At 36.0% G+C, this 23,302-nt stretch overlaps 1 protein-coding gene across 1 annotated transcript; it reads left to right on the top strand.

The window, feature by feature from the left end:
• Positions 1–9,802: 9,802 nt before the first annotated feature.
• Positions 9,803–22,305, top strand: LOC132059413 (developmentally-regulated G-protein 3). Its single transcript, XM_059452027.1, has 10 exons — positions 9,803–9,948; positions 11,586–11,639; positions 13,712–13,885; positions 16,556–16,627; positions 17,849–17,908; positions 18,851–18,960; positions 19,050–19,349; positions 20,631–20,822; positions 21,767–21,818; positions 21,933–22,305. Exons 1-10 carry the CDS (start codon positions 9,907–9,909, stop codon positions 21,981–21,983), a joined length of 1,107 nt encoding a protein of 368 aa, XP_059308010.1. The 5' UTR covers positions 9,803–9,906; the 3' UTR covers positions 21,984–22,305.
• The last annotated feature ends 997 nt before the right edge of the window (positions 22,306–23,302 follow it).

Genomic DNA, 23,302 nt, shown 5'->3' with positions numbered 1-23,302 from the left:
GATCTTTCAATTTCTGGATCGTAATATGCCAACTCTTTTGAAGAAGAGCGGGTCATAAACTACAGTAATATTGCAATAATAATAATAATAATAATAATAATAATAATAATAATAATAATAATAATAATAATAATAATAATAATAATAATAATAATAATAATAATAATAATAATAATAATAACAACAACAACTATCTTTTAACACCAATAATATAAAATCACTTTTATATAGACAAGAGTGATGAGAACAACAGATGGTAGCACTAGGTATTACTAGCACTTTTAATGAAATATATATATAATTTTATATAAAGGAAGTATATATAATGATAATAGAAAAAGCTATAATGCTGGTAAGAATAGAGGTGATGTAACGATGAAACTGTAGGAAGACTAATATATTATTTTATTTTATTTTTTTAGAAAATTTATATGATTACAAATAAAAACACTAGTATTAATAAATAAAATAATTATAATAGTACTTAGTTGGTAATGATAATATTAATGAATATATAGATAATGATAAACATAAACGTAAGTTCTCAAATTAGTAACAAAACACTTAGTCTGAAGTAGATGTATGCCAATCCCCGAACGGCGCCAAAAATTTGACGAGGCTAAAGTGCATAGGAAATTTCGCTCGTACTCTGTCAAATTCTAATATAGTTTGAGATATCGTCCCACAGAGATTGAAAAATCTATGCTACGGACTTGTAGTATTTTTTTGCTGCTATTTGAGAGAATCAGATTGATGAAAGGAGAGTAGTGACTTAAATTTGTAAATTACTTTAACAAAAGAAACAACTTTCAAAAGATTATCTTAAAAGAAAGAGTTGGGAGTCGTTGAATCCACTTAGTGTATATATGACAATAAAGCATTTTTTTTAGTAAATTCCACAAAACAGTAGAAATAGTTCCTAGACTTGATTTGTGTTATGAGAAATAAAGACCTCTTGCGATTAGTCCTTAAATCAATAAACTTATTTGAAACAATTCCTCCGCGAGAATTAGAATTGAAAGAAATAAGATAGAGAGATCCCTCAAATCAATAAACTTATTTGAGACTGTCCCTCCGTGAGAATTAGGACGGAAAGAAATAAGATAAAGATTTAAACCTAAGAACTAACTTGAAATAACCCCTCCGTGAGAATTAGGATTAAAAGAAGCAAGTTCAAAGATTTGGAATAATAGATGACTAAAAATATATATATATATATATATATATATATTTTATGTGATTATTATAGTCTATTAATTTCCCTCCTTGTTAGAAGTACAAATTAATAAAACTATAATCATAACACAAAATATACTAAGTAACGATAATGATTAGTAGAACATATCATTCCAACACAAAGTAAGACACTTAAATAATACCAAGACGAGGAATAACTAAAATAAGATAATATAACATTACACCAAGTTTCTTCAACTATCCCAACAAAAAGAGATTACTCCATTATGGAGTTAGAAAAGAGAAAATATGAATTTAAGAAGCTAGAAATATTGAAAGACTTGGAGAAATATTTTTACTACAAAGGAAAGAAAAGAGAATAGAACAAGATTAACACTTTGTCTTCTAAATTATTTGATGATTTGTAAGCAAAGTGATGCTTCTATTTATAGGAAAATGTAGTGTCTCCCCCTTACGAATGCAACTTCGAAGTAGTGCTCACATCCGTGACCTTACTTGACGGGTGAGAGTATAACAATGGTAGTCGCACCCGTGAATTTTGGAACTTCTTTCTTGATGCCCATAGTTGACGGGTGTGAGTATGAAAGTGGCGGTGATACCCGTGGATTTCAACACTTGACGGGTGTGGGATTATGCAACTTCTTTATTGATGCCCATAATTGACGGGTGTGAGTATGAAAGTGGCGGTGACACCCGTGGATTTCAACACTTGATGGGTGTGAGATTATGCAACTTCTCCCAATGTTATCTTTTGTAATTCCCACATGTAAAACTCCACGGTTATGACTTATGAATTCGTGGTTGCACCTATTGAATTCTTTGCTTACTTCTTTGACAATTTGTTTCTTCTCTATTCTTCTGTAGTATTCTTTTTCCTGTAGAATTTGTTAGAAAATATGTGAGAATATGATATATTTATTCATGTTTTATTTAAAAACTTATTTTTATATACAAATATTATGAATAATTTATATCCATCACTTCTTCAGACGATCCTTCTTCTACCTACACAACATCACTCGGTGTAAGAAGAGAAAACATTTCATTCACATTAACTGGTTCGAAGTCTCCAAACTTAATCATTCCTGCCAGACATATGTTCGGAATGTCTTCCTCTCCATATCCTTCAACAAAGTTGCAGGTCATGACTGGATTGAGCGAGCCAATGGTGACACCAACTTAGTTTGTACTTTCTTTCCCATCTTCAAGTGAAATCTTTCCTTCGCGGGCTAGCTCCATAACTTTATCCTTGAAGACAAAGCATTTCTCGATAGGGTAGCTGATCAACCGGTGGTACTTGCAATAATTCGGTTCATCGGCTCTTCTTGCTTCATTCGGCCGCTTCATCCGGTAACTCAAAAAGTTTCACCAAGAAGTTCATCAAAGATTGCGTAAACATCGAATCAAGAAATGGATAATCCTTCTCTTGTATCTCCTTCAAAGTTGGTTTTCTGTTCGCTCTATCCTCCAAAGAAGTTGTCTTTACACTCTCCTTCTTGCTTACTTTAGTGGTGAACTTCACAGGCGCAATATTAACCTTCATGGATTCTTTGTTTTCGGTCTTGGGAAAATATCTCCCCACTTTCTTTACTTCTTGCTTGTCTTTACTTTTGCGGGATTTATAGACCGGCGGTGTTTCACTTCCGACTGATGCCATGCTTAACTCCATGTCATGAGCACGAGTGGCCAATTCTTCAAAAGTCTTAGGCTTTATGCCTTGCAAGATATAGGCGAGTCAAAGATACCTTGAATGTACATCTCTATTCCCGAAGCTTCACTAAGTCTATCTTTGCAGTTTAGACTTGCATGCCTCCATCGGTTGATGAAGTCAATAACTGGTTCTTCCTTCCGCTGGTGAGTGTTCGTAAGTTCCACCATGCTTACTATCACGACCCAAACCGGAGGGCCGCGACCGGCACCCCAAATACTCCGAGTGCCATACAACTATTCCATCCGTGAGTCATGACTTCTCCTTATCGTTAATTCAAAGAAAACCTTTAGTCACAAATAAAATCTTTACAAAGGAAACAAAGCATAAAGACACATCAACCTATACGGTCGCTTACACAACCGTCGACTCCCTCGACGCCCTATCCACAGACAGCGTCCGCAAAAGTCTCTAACATACACGAGATGCCATAATATAAGTACTCCGACTCGCAACACTCGAACCTCGAACGGAGCTCACCAATCCAGATGATAGCATGGAAACATCCTATAGCCAACGTCTTTCTCATCCGTATACACCGCGCGCAGACGAAACGCAAGCCCCCCCGAAGAAAGTGGGGTTACGAATAGTGTGCGAGTATGTAAAGCTTGAGTAACATCATAGTAAGAAATATAAAACATAACAGGGGACAAAGATGACCCGTACATTTGATTGCCTCTTAAGGCGGATACCATAAATGCAACTTTACCCTTTTTAAATCAGTATGTACATAAAATCATGGAAGACATGTAAAACATTTAAATGAATGTGCAAAAATGAATTAAAACATCACCGCACAAAGCCACAAATCACCCCGTCAATCCGTGCCATATAGATATGTACATCAAAGAAATACACACACAATAGTTGTGCCATATACACACACGTCGCAACAAAGGCCACAAAGTTGTCACCCCGTCAATGCCATATATATATACACACATCACAACATGAACACAGCGTCACCCCCGTCAACCGTGCCATATGTATACACAACAAAGGTCGTCACCCCCCGTCAATCGTGCCTTATATATACATAACAAAGGTCACACAGACCCGTCAACCGTGCCTTATATATACACAACAAAGGTCACAACATACCCCCCCCACAATCGTCGGCCTTATATATGCATGAAGAATGAAAATGGGTCTTGCATATTCAAAATGAAATATTAGAACTTTGTAATGTCACAAAATAGCCAGATACATATATTATACTCATGGCATGCATAGGAGTTCAAATAGAAGCTATCACCCTATCTCACCTTGAAGGAACAATTTATTATGCAGATCAACAACAATGAAATAAACCGAGAAGATCATGAAATAGCTTAACATTTTCATATCATCGTTGAAATCATAACTTGAGGCCTTAAGCATAAAATCATCCTCAACGTAACTCTCATATAAAAAAAAACATTCTCACTTTTAATATCATAAGAAACTTTAAGGGTCATAAACTTCTAGCTTTTGAAATCAAGGAGGTTATGGAAACACTTATGGAATCATACCATAGGAATCATGCCTTTGAAAGAAAGGGACGAGCCTTAACATACCTGAGATTCACATTGCGGCTTTTCCGCCTATTTTCGGTTTCGCAATCTACCTATAAGACCATTCATACTATGGTTAGGCTCATCGTTATATACGTATCCTAGACCTTCAAATTAAACCTCCTTAAAATCTCGCCGAAACTTGGGCAAAGACTTTTTTATATGCCCAACCCGAATTCATAATTCAACAAGAGAAGAATAAAAAACAATACCAACATCAATTACAATGTTCCCAACTCCAAGGTATTCAGTAATGTACCACATCGTATTCCAACTTTCATAACTAATCAACTCAGTATACAATTGTTTAACCACGCTTTCTTCGTAAGTAAACGAATATTAACACAAATAAAAAGAGATTCATACCTTTCCCTTTATAATGATGCCATATATTCACTCCTCCACCTTGAACTTAAGACACAAAGCCTCAATACACAATCTTGTAGTTGCAACTATACGCCGTCCGGACCGGATTCGGGAATTATACCCGGTTTGCCAAAAGTTCACAACGGAAAGTCGGGGAAGTTCGGAACATTTGGGAAGGTTTTGGGTGTGTTTGGTTGAAAAATAAGGGGCCTCCCTCTTTATAGAACGGTCTGTTCCCGCTCGGACCGACATATATTTCCCGTCTGGGCCGCGTTCTCGATCGGCTTATTTTTTCCCCGATCGCGCCTTCGTTCGCAAAAGTGTGGTCATAACTCTTGATCCCGATATCTTGTGAGGGCCCACGACCTATGGTTGGAAAGATCTTTCAATTATCTACAACTTTCATTCTTGGAGTTTTTCCAAATTCCAAACTTATAATGGCGTTTTGGCCCCTCCAAGTCAGATCATCCGAAAATGTTTCCTTAAATTGCCCTTTTGGAGGACTTAATGTCCATTAAGGGTCCTTCTTAGGACTTGCTCAACTTTCCATGTACTACTTATATATCTCTTCATATTTCCTTTATAAAATCCCTTCATGTGGGCCCCACTTAGCTTACAGTAACGAGGGCTTTCGTCAAGCAACGTACCACCTGATTTACACCCTATGGTCTCCAAATGTGATATTATTACACTCTTATAATATAACCTTCATCCCCGACCCCGAGCCTCAAAATTGCTCGCTGCTCGGCCCGCCGTGGCGCGTTCGCGATTTATCGATTTCGCGCCACTCCCGGGCGCTTCTTGGCACCATTTTCCCGCCGCATGACTTGTAACATCCATATCTCCTTACCCCGAAGTTTATCGTTGGAAACTAGACTTCCCGAACTTTACTTTAGGCTTTTGTTTCACTTTAAAACTCTTAATATACTTAGAGATAAGACCAAAATGGTCAAACCTTGCCCAACTTTCCTTCAACGCTCAAGCTTAATCTCCTTAATTCATCGTTTTTTTCAATCCCTTTTTCTATGTTTGAACTCGAACTCTTAGAATTATTTTGAGGAATATTTACATCCGGCATCTTTTGACAATAACTCCGATGTCCGTAATTGAATAGCTAACACCTATTCCGTAACTACGGGATGTAACACTTTGCGATGCTATGTAGTTCGTTGGAAACTTCGCTTCATTCTCGTCCAACTATCAATGGCTCAAGGTCTATGTACCAATCAAAAGCATAACCTTGAGGGGAACGAACAAATGTCTAGCAAGGTAATCACCAAACATTGTGTTTCAATGAAGTGTGCCACGTGTTGCTTCGATTTCTTACCATCAAGTCTCGTCTTTAGGGGTTGATAACCTGTGCATCTTCGCTATCCTTACAGTGAGCGCGTATATGTAAGGGATGATTTTGCGGAAACATCATATTTATCCTTGATGGTCCCCATGATAAACTCCTTTATTTGATTGATTGGAATCATCCCTTCCGAGGAAACTTGATTTCTACGTTCCACTTGTTTTCGGGAGATTCAAATTTTCATGCATGATCAAGATAATCGAATCAGTTGCCGATGACAGGTTAAGTTATTTAAGTCGTTGAAGTCAAGCATTGGTCATCATCGCATGCATCACCATCATAGAAAGAAGAATCCACTTGAATTCGAACATTGCGGACATGTTAGGCGAAGTAGATCCGTGCTCAAGACATCATCGTCGCCCATCCGAAGGATTTCTTGGACTTAGATAAACTAAGTTGGGCAAGAACCCTCTCCACCATTTTGGCGACATTCTCCCCTTCTTCTCGCGGTATTTCGCGAAGATCTCACACCTTTGGAAGATGAACGAAATAGCTGATTCATGTCAAATGGAGTCATACCCTAGTAGTTTGGCTTGAGTCCGATGCTCCCTCAACATCTAGGATGTTTTCAACAAAGAACGGAGAATTTGGAAAGTTCTTACGGACGCGGATTTCGAGTCGACCTTCTGGAAGCCATCTTAGTGATTTTGAACTTCAATGAGAGAAGAGATGTAAAGATTTCCCATGGGAGTGCCAAATTTGTAACGACTAATCTTTCGTTCCTGAAAATAATAATCAAGACAAGAAAAATAGCGACAAAGAGTAATATTTGATTTCAAGAATTTGGCACGCCCAGTGGGTCTAATTCTTTTTTTAATACAAGGCATTAAGCGGTGGATGGTTTAAACAGCAAAAGTATAAAGATGGTAATTCCTTAAAATAAAGGATCAATTCCCTGATGGAAACGTTTAGGTCTCCTACCAAACCCAATTCCAAATGGATACGAAGCTGCACAAAAAAAGTTCAAAAATTTTGAACAAGTTTGATCGGGATTGAATTCATGTGGTGTTAAGTTTAAAAGCTTGGCCCCGTGACTTTGCTCATTGCTTGGGTTGGCCTTCTGTTCCAATATGAAATGGTGTTAAGGTGATAATTAAAGTCAAAAGGTGGATTTATTTGATCTAGTTGTCAACTAAGAAGACCACAAATTTATCTCCTAATTGAAGGATGGTCAATCTATGACACATACAACCACTCATCTCCTTAATTAAGTTGTTTACCTAGTAATTATTTTGGGGAATATTTACATGGGAAATATGAAGAATATATTCCAAAATTTGGTATTCTCAAGCTACACTGAAAGAGTTGTATGGCAAGTCTTGAGTAAGCATTTGAAATGAGATAAAACAAAACATTGTTTTCAACTGTAGTACAAGTCTCGTTCTTTCAAGTTCTAAGCAAGTCTAACTTGACAAGCCTTGAAGTAGGGGGCATTTGTAGGCATATGAATTTTGTGGAATTGATCCATATTTAATTTGGATAAATTTTCATGTTCAAGAAATATCAAGTTCGAATGAGGGTTAAGTTATTTAAGTCCAAGACATGGATTTAAAGTAAAGTCCAAATTTATTGGGCTTAGTCCATCGAGCGTCTTCAAAAACAATGTGTCCACTCTATTAGCCCAAGGTCCATGCCACGTGTCAAATGACATGGCGCGCCAAGTCAAGTCAAGGACCAATAAAATCGCACCACGTGCACAAGTGATGTAGCATGCCAAGTCAATATAAGAACCAATCAATGTCGCCACGTATTCAAACGACACGGTTCAACTAATCATATACATACCCTAGCTTTCCTTTACAACTATAAATAGGGCCTTCATACTGTACCCAAAAGGATGAAGAAAAATACATAGAGAAGTTCTGTAGAATCTTCTGAAAGATACTAAGAAGTCTTCCCTCCAAGTGGTGAGCCGCAAGTTTCCATACCTATACGTTTGTGATTAAAGCTCGGCTCCGCATTCGTAGTGAAGTCTCAACAATAAAGTAATCCGTCCATTTAAGAACAAGCAAAGCCCTTGATTGACTACTGCCGTGAGGAGAAGAACCGAGGATTACATCTTTTTATTTAAGATTTCATAAAGATTGTAACCCCCGCACAAATTCTTGAAATCAAATATTACTCTTTATCGCTATTTTTCTTGTCTTGATTATTTTTTCAGGAACGAAAGATTAGTCGTTCCAAATTTGGAACAAAAGCTTCTTGTCTTGATTGTAGATGCCAATCGAGGGCGTGTTGGTCAAACAAACAAATTTAGACGGTGAACGTGAATGAAGTAGTGGTGAACAATCATATTTGTAGAATCCTTGAACAAGACATTTTAGTAGTATTAAAAATTCGTTTTAGATCTTAATCATTTGGATCTATCTAGACCCATGGAATGATTTTAAAATAATAAAAATGATGCACTTATTAATTAAGATTTGAATGATTAAAATTCTGACCTAAAAATAAACAAATTTAATGAGTGAGGTATGAATAATGAAGATTAAGATTTCATTAAGTGCTTGTTTGGAAGCAACTGTATAAATACTAGTTATTAGGATCGTATAATTACAATATTTAGTAATTACATATATTATATATTGTATAATATTAGATAAATTGTCCGTACTTTGCAATGCTCTGACAAATTATTGTATAAATTTAATTATTTTAGAAATTGATTCGACAGCTAGGAATTACAAAGACTTATTAGCAAATGGTAAAAATTATATGTGTATATATATATATATATATATATATATATATATATATATATATATATAGCTAAACCGATTCTTTATTTAATGATTTGAATTATTTAAAGTGCTCAAAGCAATAGCCTATTTACCTCACAAAGATAGGTTATCGTGTGTGGGTACACTCTATTCTCCCAAATTGTGAGCTTAGACTGTGTTGAATTATCTAAAGTTTATTGATTCGACTAATTTACATATGAACCAGACAAATCCACAAACCTTTCAAAAACTTTAATTAAGGCGAAGAAATTTCGTAGCTCGTCTCGGGCTAAGCTTATATATATATATTTATATATATCTTTTTTCTAAAAGTTATATCCAAAAAAATATTTGACTATATATACCAATTAATTTAAAAAGTACTTTTGAGCAACCGATCGTTTGACCAAGTTTTTAAAAAGTGTTTCTAAGATATTTTTCTCAAAAATACTTTTCAAAAAATAAGGCCAAAATTACCCCCACAAAATAGTTTATTCATACCCTTCATATACTATCGGGCCAATTATGCCCTTATCATTATACTATGGTCCAATGTGTGGATTAGGGGTAAAGTTGGACCATAGTATAACGGTAAGGATATAATTGGTCCAAGAGTAAAAGGAAGGGTATAGATAAACTATTTCTCAAAATTCTTTAATTTTAAGCTTTTTTTCAAAAAAAAGATTTTTAGACAAAAGTTTCATTTTTATAGCTTATGAAAAACTAATTCTTCTATTTCTCAAAAATACTGATTTTCTCTTAAAAATTTAACCAAATACCTCATTTTTTTTTTAGAATAAACACTTATTAAAAAATAAATATTTTTAGAGAAAAAATAAACTTGACCAAACGTGCTATCAAGTGTTTAAAATGCCATAGTACCCACGCACAAAAAAGGAAAACGAAAAGAAACACGAAATACCAATAAGCGGCGTTGCAAAAACCTCAAAAGCACATTCGAGAAACTCTCTCAGCGCTGTCTTCCGACGAAACTCTCCATCAGCAACAATGGCGACCGTTATGCAGAAAATCAAAGACATCGAAGATGAGGTACCACCCCTTTTATTGCTTTCTTTCCTCTAAATAAACACCAAAAAAGGAGAAAAAAAATCCGCTTCGATTACTCAGATTTTTGGATGCTAATCTGGAATCCAATTATCTTATCAAATCTGTTAATCACTGTACCAATTTACTGCTTCATAATTTTTTTTTATTATAGCTATAGAGCTACTATATGATATTTCAAAAAAGATGATTTTTATGTGTCTTTCTATAAATGAAAAATTGGAGAGTTCAAGTTTTCTGAAGTAGACTGTCTAGGTTTGTTTTAGCTGTCAGAATTACTTAAATCTTTTGGATAAAAAATTGGAAATGATAGCGTTAACGATATCAATGAGAGAATTGACTTGATTGTGAATTGAGTAATGGAAATGACAGAATGAGAAAAATTAAACGGGAAGGACACGTATATACTATTTCTGTAATGGAATTTCAGAAATAAAGGTAAATGGAATTGTTATTCTGATGCGTTAATTTGATAAGGAGTACTCCCTCTGTCCCAATTTATGTGGCACCGTTTGACTTGACACAAAGTTTAAGAAAGAAATGAAGACTTTTGAAATTGGTGGTCTAACACAAACCTTGGACATTTGTGACTATAAATCATTTCATTAAGGGTAAAAGGGGAATTTTAAAGTTAAGTTGTTTCTAATTATAGAAAGGTGCATTCTTTTTGGGACAGACTAAAAAGGAAAGTAAGCCACATAAATTGGGGCAGACTAAAAAGGAAAGTAAGCCACATAAATTGGGGCAGACTAAAAAGGAAAGTAAGCCACATAAATTGGGACAGAGGAAGTACTAAATAGCAATCTTAGTGTGAGTTTTTGTCTCATTTGTTCCAGTCTCGAGATAAATTTTCAAATTGGTAGTTTATTATGTTGCTATAACGGTGGATGACTTCAAATGATGGATAATAATGTTTTAGGTGTCCTTGTGAAACCCAATAATTTTGAAAATACGTTAGACCTTTTAAGTCCATCCGTAGATGGAGCTATCCTAGCATATGTTGTGGTTCTAAATCCATTTGTTAAACACTCTGATATCTTAACTAAATTGAAAACACAATCAACCATCGTAAGTGGCTTTCTTGACCAACTATTAGCTTTGCTTAATTCGCTTATATGATCTAGAATTGTAACTTTGAACATGCTGTAGACTTGATAGTTTCAGTGTTCATGCATCTAAAGTCAAAAAGGAGATATTGTGTAAATAGTTCTATTTGATCTGCTTCTATGTCTTTGAATCGTGTATAGTAGAGCAGTAAAGTAAATTAAGTTAACTACTTCCTTTTTTTAAATTTTGAGATATTCCTGTGTTCAATTTGTATTCACTCAAATATGCCTCTGGCAGTGCCCCCAGGGCGTGGGTCTAGTGGTAGGAATGCCGTACGTGATGTGTGGTTAGCCACACGTCGCAGGCTCAAACTCTGCTTAGAAGTCTGGTATCTAAGTGGAGAAGGGTAGGGGTGGGCCCATTATCCCACAGAGTTCCGAACCTTGTGCCACTGGCCCTCGGGGATTTGTTGGTTATATAAAAAGAGCCTCTGGATGTATGACGGCATTTATTTCTGTGCACTGAATAGGTGTTACTGTTGATTAAAAAATGTGATTTTTTCTCTTTCATTGCAGATGGCTAAGACCCAAAAGAACAAAGCGACTGCTCATCATCTCGGTCTGTTAAAGGTAGCACAGTCACAACATTTTATTGGTTAATTTATGAGGTTACATGACATTTATTTTGTTAGGTCATTGATATGCAATTGGGTTGGTTATATTCTACAGTTATATATTCTAGGCAAAGGGGAAGTATGGTTTTTTACGCTCTTGGATGTGTTGAAATGTCATGAACATGCTCACTCTAAAGTTATATTTGGACTTTCGAAGTTACTTTTTTATCACAACCAGGTTATAATCCTTATCAAAGACAAAACCAACAACTGGCAAATCTTTTCTAACCAAATTTTAATTTATTCTTTTGCTTATCATGCTTTTTAGTACAATCTTCATATTATATCGCTGATGCTGGTGAATATGTGTAGTGTCTTTCTGCTGTCCAAATGTAATGATCAGGTTGAAATTATGTGCCTAAAAATTGCACCCCCCTCCCCCAACAAAAAAAATGCCTAGGTTTGACAAGACACTGTGCCTATGAAATCTTCCAATGCTTTGAGTTTCTCTAGTTTAGATGCTGGTTGGTTTGACTTCTTTCAAACATTTAAGGAGATATTTAGGTAATGCCTCGAAATTAACACTAGTTTTTATCTTAACTTCTTGAATTATTTTCAACATACTTCATACAATTGTCATTTACTATAACACAAGATGCTTTGAGGATACCTCAGCACCTATCCCAACCTTGAAGGCTAGATTTACTTCAAACTTATTTGTTTGTTGGTGTAACAGCTGGAATATAAATGGTATTTTAATCAGTTTTTGATTTCCTTGGCATCTTAAGTTTTGTATAGAAGCGATACCTTTTGTAAATTGCGTCTTCTGGATGCTATTAGTAATATTACCATTATTTCATGAAAAAGAAAACTGTTCTATTATTCTTTTCTCTTCATTAGCAAATTTTCCATTACTGTTTCTGTGATAGAATGTCATCGAATTATGTGTTAATCGTTTACTCCCTTTTGCTCTAATTGCTCGATCTACTTCTTATAGCTGTTCATTTCATATTTTCTTTTCCATTAGCCACGGCATTTTCCACCTAGAGCTACTTGAATTAGCATAGGATAATAGTGTTATATATTCTCTCCGTCCCATAATAAGTGTCACCTTAGCTAAAAAAATTTGTCCCATAACAAGTTTCACCTTAGGAAACCAAGACATAAATTGGCTAGGCTTTTCCAATTCTACCCTTAGACAATAAAGTAACATCTAAATGATGATTGGAAAAGCTACATAGTAAATTGGTATTGTTGGATTCCCAATGTCAAAAGGTTTACTTCTTGTGCATGCTCTAATCAAAAGGTAAAAGTAATTAATTTTTATTATATAGGGGTAATTTGGTAAACTTCACATTGCATTATTGATTTCTTAATATGCATGTTTTTGGCTAAGGTGACACTTATTAGGGGACGGAGGGAGTATAACTGTTGATGTGGTTTGACATCATTAAAATCTCTAACTCCAAAACTTCATGTTTCTTTTTTAAATTTTTTATGAACTCCATTTGGTGTAGTGTTTAGAATTAGCTATTAGTTCTTTTGTTAGTCAGAGGTGCATTAACGTTGGACAAAACGAGTATCTAGTTTCTCGCACTCATTCAACTATGAAATTCTAACATGCTAAAAATTAACTAGGTAATGCTATGGTTATTTTATATTGTACAGTTAGCTTTTCATACTATAAACTAATAGTGATGCAATGCATGGCTAGGCAAAGCTTTTAAGACTTCTCAAATTAGCATAGGATAATACTGTTATATATAACTGTTTGTGTGGTTTCACATCATTATAACACATTTCTTACTCCAAAACGTGATGTTTTTTGCCTTTTCCAGAATTCTAGTTGGAATAGTATCAGAATGTCTGCATTAGTTTTTTATTTTTAGTCATAAATGCAGTAACGTGGGATAGAACAAGTATCTAGTTTCTAACACTCATTCTTCTCTGAAATCATATCATGCACAAAAATTAACTAGGTAAATTTACCATCAATTGTGAAGAGATTTCACTTGCTATGGTTATTGTAAAGTACAATTAGTTTTTCATACTACAAACTAATAGTCTTGTGATGCAATGCATGGCTAGGCAAAACTGGCAAAACTTCGAAGGGAGCTACTTACACCTACAACAAAAGGTGGTGGTGGAGCAGGAGAAGGTTTTGATGTTACAAAAAGCGGTGATGCAAGAGTTGGTTTAGTGGGCTTTCCTTCAGTTGGAAAATCGACACTCTTGAACAAACTGACAGGAACTTTTTCTGAGGTGTGTAACCATCCAATGATATTTACGTTTGTTATTAGTACTTTGATTGTCTTAGTTCAGGTATTATTTTTTGAATAACGCAGGTGTACCATAAGAGGTAAACTTTGTCACTTTTGCAATTATGAAAAAGGGTCTTGTATTAGCTTCTCAGAAGTTATAAATTTTAAGTGTCTATTGACAAATAGGCATATGGAGAACTTTTCAGTTGAAGTTCAGCCTTTCTTAAGAATAATAATGAGGAAATGATGTCCAACTCTTTTGTAGTAGTGGAAGTACCATGAAGGAAAACCCACCCGGTATGTTTGTCAAAAGTATCATACATCAGATGCAGTTTACGGGAAGCATGTGTAAATTATATTTAAATGCCATTCCAATTAAAATTTGGCTGGATTCTGACAAGATAGGGTTGGTCAAGTGAAAGGGACCTCCACCTCAAACCATGAGGTTGGGGTTCCAACTCACCAAGGGGGAAAAACGGGAAAAGCCACTGTTGGCCCCTTGTTTTGGAGGGTTGGGGGGAGATTCTGGTCAGTGGGTGTTACCATATAAAAAATAAGCTTAATTCTTATGAACTCTGTAGATTTGTTGAATGTACCCCTCTTAGAGTTGTATTTTGTGTCAGCCCCTTTAAAAGGAAACGAGTTTGATCTCCCTGGCTCATATGCCGCTTAAAAGGGTAAGAATTTCTAGATACAATCTCAAATGCATGTGGTTTGAAAGGTCATATGCTTTTGGAAGGAAAACAGATTTACTATGAGTAATGGACGTTCATTGATCAGAAAGCAGTGCAATGGTGCAAAATGAAGTTTGTCTTACAACAAGGAGTTGTACTCTTCACAAATGATTTACCTAACTCTAGAATGAATAATAAGAGCAAAACAGAAGGAGAAAAAATATATAATTCTTCTAGGAAATGTAGTCCTTTGACGAAGTCCAGGAAATGTAGTCTCTGAGTGTAACTGAAAATTTAATGATGAGTGTATCAGGGAAAAATGAGAAATCATCTAGAATAGGAGAAACATGAGGGCGATACACACTTTAGGTTGACAGATGTACGAAGATGTTTTTTTGAATTCTTCTTTCCTTTTAGCATTTGCGGCTGATAACATTCAACAGAAAAGAATTGGCTTAAAGTCTTTGTGTGTAGGTTAAGCTGTTAAAGGTAGGCGGTGCTGATACTTTTAGTCATGGAAGATGGATAAATTTCCTACCTGCAAATATATAATCGATATGGATGTTCTTTTTAGTTAACTGCAGTAGCACTGCGATGGACTAGAGTTCGAAAATAGATAGATCTATGCAGGAAACATAGAATTTATTTGAATAAAAAGTTGGACGAGTTTACACATGGAAGTTACCCTTTTAATGTCAAATTCTGATTCTAGAGCTTGCTTAGTGACTTTAGTAGCTAATGAGTTTATTCTTTTTGAGCTTCTTAGGATAAAGATCACATATTAGGGAAGGTGAAGTGGCACTGTTAGTTATGTAGCAGACTCCTAATTAGGGTACCTAAGTTGGTCGATTTGAATGCTTTTCTCTGTTAGCTATACCCTCTTTTTTAGTAGCACAAGTTGCTCAAGTTTTTATTTCTGGAAACTTATTCCACTCTTCTTATATAACGTTTTTCCTTATCTATCAACGACAACAACAACAACATACCCAGTGAAATCCCACAAAGTGGGGTCTGGGGAGGGTAGTACGCAATTTAAATGCTTTCTCTGTTAGCTATAACCCTCTTTTTTAGTAGCACAAGTTGCTCAAGTTTTTATTTCTGGAAACTTAGTGCACTCTTCTTATATAACGTTTCTCCCTGTCTATCAACAACAACAACACACCCAGTGAAATCCCACAAAGTGGGGTCTGGGGATGGTAGAGTGTACGCAGACCTTACCCCTACCTTGGGAGGTAGAGAGGCTGCTTCCGGTAGACCTCGGCACAAGGACAAGCAATTCAAAGCAGTATAAAAAGGCCTTGGAAACATTCTATCAACAACAACAACATACCCAGTGTAATCCCACAAGTGGGGTCTGGTGAGGGTAGGTAATCTTCCACAGAGTGGGTCCGAAAGACCCTGAAAGGAAAGAAAATTAAAGAAAAGAAAGGAAAATAAAAGAACAGGAAAATAAAGGAAAAGGACAATGGAAAAATACCATCATTTTGTGTTTTTGTTTCTTTCTCCCTCTTTTATGGATGGAGGGGGGGGGGGGGCAAGAGTTTTGCTTTCACTATACTGTCTACTTTGGAAGTTGTATCTAATTTCTCAAGGTTTAACTGGTGATTTACCAATCAGAAACATATTTTGTCAGGGAAGAAGAGGGTTCATCGTCTACTCTTGATTCTTGTTAGTTATTTCTTGAGTTGATTATTTTTTGTGCTGTAATTTTTTGTGGACCACCAAAAGAACTTTAAAAGCAGTGGCTTGAAAATGTTATGGTAGTTATTGATCATGAATCGGATCCGTATCTTAAACGGAATTCAACTCTTTTTTAAGTAATGAATGGCCTATGATTATGAGTCATGCATGCTACTATAATCGGTTGTCCAAGAAAATATAATCTGTTCTGTAGGTTTTGTGTGACGCTTCTAGAAAAAAAAACAGATTAAACTTCATGCTGCAATAAGGTTTTCTTACGCTTTTTCCCTAACAGAGCCCCCTTCTGTGGTTGACAGGTTGCTTCATACGAATTTACCACCTTAACTTGCATTCCTGGTGTCATCATGTATCGAGGAGCTAAAATTCAGGTATCCAAAACCTTCATGATTTAACCTGGCACTTAATGACGCTTTAGATAAAGTTTGCTACTTGTGCCAACAAAACTTTCAACTTGAAAGAGTACTACTCTTTAGATGAGTATATGAATGGATCTTTGGATGTGAATACTAATTTCATCCACTTGTTTCCAGAAATATTTGAAAACAGATTCTTGTGATAAATAAAAAGGGAAATCTGATAACGGTTTGTACTACTTACTCTGTGATGAGATTTTCTCAAGGAGGATTTTCTTCCTTGAGATGCAGTTCTAGATTTATTAACAACTGCTGGCTGCTGTAAATCCCTTAGCTTCAATTATATAATCCAGATAATTAGAGAAGTGAACTCTGAACTGTGGAAGGCAATTACCTAATTTGTTGGTCTCCTGAAGTGTACTTGTTTCAGTTTCAAGGGAGAATATGTTCAAATAATGTTGAAGCTCTTGCCTTGAAAAGGAAGATGGTCAAAGATAAATGGATGTGGAATGAATGACATAAAATGTTTTTCAGTGCAAAAGACCAGTTTATATGGTAAATATTGGGTTTTTGGCTGTAAAGTGTCTTAAGTTGTGAGGTGTTATACCATCTTCTAATAAGTTTGATTTCTCTTTAAAATGCGAGTGCATAAGGTATCTATTCATAGCATTGGGCTTCTCAAGGCTGAATTGGTCCATTTCCCCAAAATTAACCCGGCAATAATCCATTCTTCAACCCCCCAGCCCTTTTATCTTTTCTTTAAATTGTACAAGTTAAGAGAGGGAGAAGGTGTGTTACTCACGCTGCAGGCAGTAAAATTAAGCATTAATCCTCACACAAGATATCAGTAATTGGGAGGATGTGAATACAACTAAAGTTGCAGACGCCAGGCAGTGAAGTATTACTAAGTTTTCCTAATTCACAGTACTTTTTTTTTTTTTTTGATGATGTAAGAAATAATCCTAAGAGCATCAAGAAGAAATAGAGCACCGTACAGGTCCTAATTCACGGAACTGTTCTATCTACTTTATTGTAAATATAAGTAGTATACAGTGTGAACAGTGGGAAAGCCTACTTAAACCTGTACACTCAATGTCTTTATTTACTCTTTTTCTTTAATGCGTGTGGTTGACATGATAGGAGATTATCCATCTCACAAGCGTGATAATGTTTAATTCTAGAGTTTTGCTTAATATAAAACTCTCTTGCTCATCCCTTTCCCAATTTGTTTGGCAGTTGTTGGATCTTCCAGGAATTATTGAGGGTGCCAAGGATGGAAAAGGTAGAGGAAGGCAGGTAAAGTATTGTGTTTGCAGCTTAGCTTTCTCATTATTTCTTTAGCACCATATATTTTTTCATAATAAAACGGGGATTTATATCTGTATCCAAACCAAGTAGATACATTTAAAACCTAAGAAAATGGTACTTAAAGTGAATTGCTCTCCAGTCACGATGAAGGTCAGTTGTAAAATATCTATGTTTCTTCTCCACATTGAATACACACCTTCCATTCTAATTTGTTTATCAATCTTTCGTCCAAATGAGTATGGCTTTTCTATATTTACTTATACAGAAACTAATAACTTTTGCATTCCTAATTTTCCATTGGCATGAGTTGTTGTATGCCCCACTGATATAAAAACAAACATCAAAGAGTAGTTTTGGCGCTTAATGCATATTAAACTTTTTTATCTGTCTTCCTTAAACTTCTTGTCGAATCAAACAGTGCCAAATAATTTGGAATAGAAGGCATGTACTTATTAAAAAATTGGAATGAAGTATAAGAAACCACAAAAGCACACCTCTGAAAACAAAACATGACACTTGTTGATAAAGCCACAGTTACATCCAGCTTTACATCTGTCATTTCCCCTTTCTAACTGAACTTGCAATGAATAGCTCTGCTAAATGCTCCAGAACGGTTGAGGATATATTAGGGAAAACAAAGATCGGAATAATTTGGCTCTGTTGAAGACATGAAAACTATGGTAAAACTACACAAAGAAAGGGGATGTTATAGTGTTGCATGCCAACTAAATACACCATATGACGGCCAACAAAGTTCCATTCCCTCAAATCCCTCTGTTCCTCTTTGTTCTTGTAAGTAGGTGTGAATGAAATGCTGACTATTGCTGTGTGACATAAAACCTTGAGAGTGTTCGACCTTCATCTCTCGTTTTATTAAGAACTAGTTGGTGAACTTAATATCGCTTATCTTGTGATTGATAACAACTACAGGTTATCAGTACTGCTAGGACATGCAGTTGTATACTTATCGTCCTCGATGCAATAAAGCCAATTACTCACAAACGTCTCATAGAGAAAGAGCTTGAGGGATTTGGCATTAGGTAAAAGACTGTAATGTTTGCGTTCGCCTTGTGTAGTCTGCTTTCCCCACCTATTGATTCACGATTCTTGGTGCTCTTCCCTTTATTAGGTTGAACAAGGAACCACCTAATCTGACATTCAGGAAGAAAGAGAAGGGTGGGATCAATTTGACATCAACAGTGACCAATACCCATTTGGACCTTGACACTGTGAAGGCCATATTGAGCGAATACAGAATACATAACGCTGATGTTCATCTTCGGTATGATGCAACTGCTGATGATCTTATTGATGTCATTGAAGGCAGTAGAGTATACACACCTTGCATCTATGTTGTGAACAAAATTGATCAAATCACAATGGAAGAGCTGGAGATTCTGGATAAACTTCCGCACTATTGTCCAATCAGGTAGTTATCCGTTTTTGAGTTTCTTCCCACCGCCCCCCCCCCCCCCCCCCCCCCCCCTCTCTTTTCATCCATCATTTACAGAAGCTTCATAGCTAACAAGTTAGTAAACAACATATCTACCTGTGCTAATGTTGAATGAAATTCATGACTGCCTAATAGAAATGTGCACTTCTTTAATATTTTTCGATAAAGTATCAGAAATATGCACTTCTTTAATAAAATTAGAGATTCTTGACAATGAACATACATCAGACTCTTGGTAAAATCCTACGCCACTTTATTCCCTCCGTTCAGCATTTGAGCTGCACATGGTTTTTCCCATTTTAGCTGACCCTATTTCGAGTCAATTTTTTTCTTTTGAAATTTGCAGTATGGTCACATTTAGATTTCGTTTGGTTGACAAACATCATTTTGCAATTACAAGTATCCAATAAGAGAAAACATTATTGGAGTAATGTGTGTAGTTGAACCAGTTTCTACTAAACATCGCCGTCCAGTAAAGAGGCAAGTAGGTGTTTAGCTAGCTAGATCTTTTCAGGAGATTGGATTGGCACCCTCACACGACTTAGGCTTGGCGATTGAACCTCATGAATTCAGGGTTAAGGATCGCTACAAATGTGTTTCACAACCATCTCTTTTTTGACAATTACGTTTCTGTGAGGTTACTCTGACTTCCTCTCATCACTACGGTCGAAATTCAGAAGGATTAATGGAATTATATTTCATTATATTTCTAGATTCACAACATATCTAGATTCTTTGTAACTTCACTAAGAGAATAATAGATGATGTTTTTCTTTGTATTTTCTAGTAGAAATTTCCCCGCGCATAGGGAGAGCTTAGTGCACCGGGCTGCCCCCTTTTTTTTTTTTCCCCTAGTAGAAATTACTTACTCTGGTGGTAGAGAACAACTACTCACCATATTGTATATAGCTAAGATTCTCATATAAGAAGCTGTCATTATACATTGTTACAAGTTACACTCAATTCAGAATAAGTTCTCTGACTTTTTAGTTTTTACATGGTATCCAAGTTTCTACGGCCTTAGTAGGGATCTAATTTGCTTTCACTTACTGAAGTGACATTACACTGCTTTTCTAGCCCTGACTGTTCCAACAACATTGCTTCTTTCTGGCTATAAAGACACAGAATTTTTAGATTCTAATTAAATTGCTTGGTTTAGAATGTAGTACCTGCTCGAATCATTTTAGTCATGTTTTCTCTTTCCCTTAAGAATATACTGATATTATCGTAAAATGCTTTTTGTATGATTTCCTGCAGTGCTCATTTGGAATGGAATCTTGATGGCCTGCTGGAGAAGATTTGGGAATATCTTAGTCTAACCCGCATATACACAAAGCCGAAGGGAATGAATCCAGACTATGAGGATCCAGTTATTTTATCATCAAAGAGGAGGACAGTGGAGGACTTCTGTGAAAGAATCCACAAGGATATGGTTAAACAATACAAATAGTATGTCTTTCCATGCAAAACTCTCCTTCTACAGTTTTCTCATAATGGAATGAAAAGTACCTTTTACATGTGTTGTCAAGAGGATGGGTTTAGGTATGGCATCCTTCTTTACGAAGAAAGGGAAAGGGATTTTTAAGGGAGACATGAGGAGGGCATAGTAAGTGTGTAAGGGACAATTGTGCATAATTTGAGGAAAAACTGTGTGAGCTTTCGTATGTGAAACACCACCTTGAAAGATAAGGACCTTCTCTCCTATGGCCCAAAGATGGCATAGAAAAGGAGAACGGAGTGTGGTGGGGGGAGGGGATGGGGATGGGGTTGAGGGTTTGAAATATCATGTAGTTACTGAAACTCCAAAGGAACAGAATATTGCAAACTCTTGACACCTTGGCTAATATTATTCAAAAAATTGAACTCGAAATACTGGTAAAATGCTTCTTGAGCTAGGAACAGGATATTGCCAACCAGATGGATGCTTATTGAGCTTGTGGGATTTGTAGTTGTAAAGCTCTCATTTCCATTCCCCCTTCTTCTGTGTTTGGTTTTTTTTTTTTAATGATGTGAAACAGCAATACATACTGTCAAACATTGGTGAAGCATAATTGATATTTCCTCAAAGTTTGTTTTGAGATAAAGCAATAATTTGATGAAGGTTAAATCAGAAAAAATTACAGTCATGAGTTCTAAAATAGCTTGTCTGCTCTCCTGGTCCACTTGGTTGAAGCTTCAATCATCATTGCCCGTACCTGGGAGCTGTGAATTCGTATTTGAACTTTAGTGTTATACTAACTTGCATGCTCAACGTGCTTTGTCTTTTGAGGACCTTTTTCCATTGGCTTCACATCATTGATTTCATAAAGTTTGTCATAGAATGTTAACCTCAGGTTTGGTATCGTTTGACATTATCCGTCTTCTTTAACAAACATGTGCCATGGTTTCTGCAGTGCCCTGGTTTGGGGTTCAAGTGCAAAACACAAGCCTCAGAGGGTGGGCAAGGTAAACTCTTCTGAACTGCTTGGATTATACATATTATCTGCTAGTTTGTTTGTCCCTTGTCCCTTGGTTTTCTGCAATTAGGATGTCGGTCTTTACTCTTGCTCTCTGTACCAGGAACATGAACTAGAAGATGAAGACGTTGTCCAAATCATCAAGAAGGTGTGATTGCAGAAATTGTATCTTGATTGCTGCAGTCGATGCATATCTCTAGCACTAAAGGTCTTCTTCACATGTTGAGGTTTGTCCTAGTTTGCAGAGGTTGGTTTTGTTGTTCTTTTTCCGGTAGGTAGATCTAGTTTGAACAAAGTACAGCTTGATGTGTATGTTCTCACGGTCAAGCTATATGGTGAATCTGCGTGCATGCTGGCTAATAATCCTATGTATCAATCTAAAGTCGGCCCCAAGGAGCATTTAGTGGTAGTTAAAACTGAGAAAACTTGGTTCATGCATCATTGTCTTCAACTGGAGCTAAAATTTTCCATGAGAACTTTTAGTGTTTTTTTTTTGACGATTTTATGTTGAATCTTTCCCCAAAATCTGCATTACGTAAACTCGGACTTTCTCATGCTTTGGGAAAAGAATCTAGTAGGGGATCTGAGTACACATTACATGACATGATTTAAACACGGAAGCAAATGTTGTGAGTTTTAATTCCTTTTTTTGCGCGGATTGCCCTTCATTTGGGGTGGTCTTTAATTTTTGCCCTTCAAATTGGTAATCTTTAATTTATACCCCTCGCCTAACACCCCGAGGTTGTGGGTTCGAACCCCAGCTCAGGTAAAAAAAAAAAAAACGCTAGGCAGAATTTCGCAAGGCAGACTTTGCAAAACGTGAGGCAGAATTTTGCAAATCTGCCCAGCAAAATTCTGCCTTAAGGCAGAATTTCTGCCCTGCAAATTCTGCCTGTGAGGTGTAAATTCTGCCTGAAGGGTAAAATTTAAAGACCACCATTTTGAGGGGTAAAAATTAAAGACCACCCCCAGCGAAGGGTAATCCTGCAAATTGCCCGTTTTAATTTGCCAAAACTTGTTTTAATTTTTTACCCAAATAATGACAACATTTAAAGAAACTATACACACGTAAGCCGAAAGGAAAATCATTGTAATGCACATTCCATTGAGAAGTTATTCTTTTGAAACGTTAAAATTCTCCAAGGAAAATTAAATGAAAAAAAAATGAAGGCAGGATGCATCTTGCAAAGTAAAAGCTGTTGTTCGACTTGTTAAAATGGTTATTTCCACACTTTCTGGGGTAACTAGTGACTTTATTACCAAAACTGGAGTTATGTACAAATCATTAGAGAAGACTGAAATGAGTAACATGCTCCATTACAAAGCCATAAAAACAGCAAAGTAACCATTTTTGGTGTTTCCACACTTATTGCACTATTTCTGGTCCACATTTTATGTTTTTTCAGAGAAGCTATTTTTGAGTCTGACCTAACCCATAAAAGTTGTGTGAGGCACTCCTCTTGGTGGACAATT

The sequence above is a fragment of the Lycium ferocissimum genome, chromosome 6 (assembly GCF_029784015.1).
Source record: "Lycium ferocissimum isolate CSIRO_LF1 chromosome 6, AGI_CSIRO_Lferr_CH_V1, whole genome shotgun sequence".
NCBI classification, from domain to species: Eukaryota; Viridiplantae; Streptophyta; class Magnoliopsida; order Solanales; family Solanaceae; genus Lycium; species Lycium ferocissimum.
Note: the sequence above shows the minus strand (reverse complement) of the source record. Positions and strands in the feature narration are given on the sequence as shown.

What these genes read in the sequence shown, in the direction of transcription:
- LOC132059413 (XM_059452027.1), top strand. Translation starts at nt 9,907, where the DNA reads ATGGCGACCGTTATGCAGAAAATCAAAGACATCGAAGATGAG. An exon ending in TGACAGGAACTTTTTCTGAG is followed by an intron (nt 13,886 to 16,555) that starts GTGTGTAACCAT and finishes TGTGGTTGACAG; the next exon opens with GTTGCTTCATACGAATTTAC. An exon ending in CTTGAGGGATTTGGCATTAG is followed by an intron (nt 18,961 to 19,049) that starts GTAAAAGACTGT and finishes TCCCTTTATTAG; the next exon opens with GTTGAACAAGGAACCACCTA.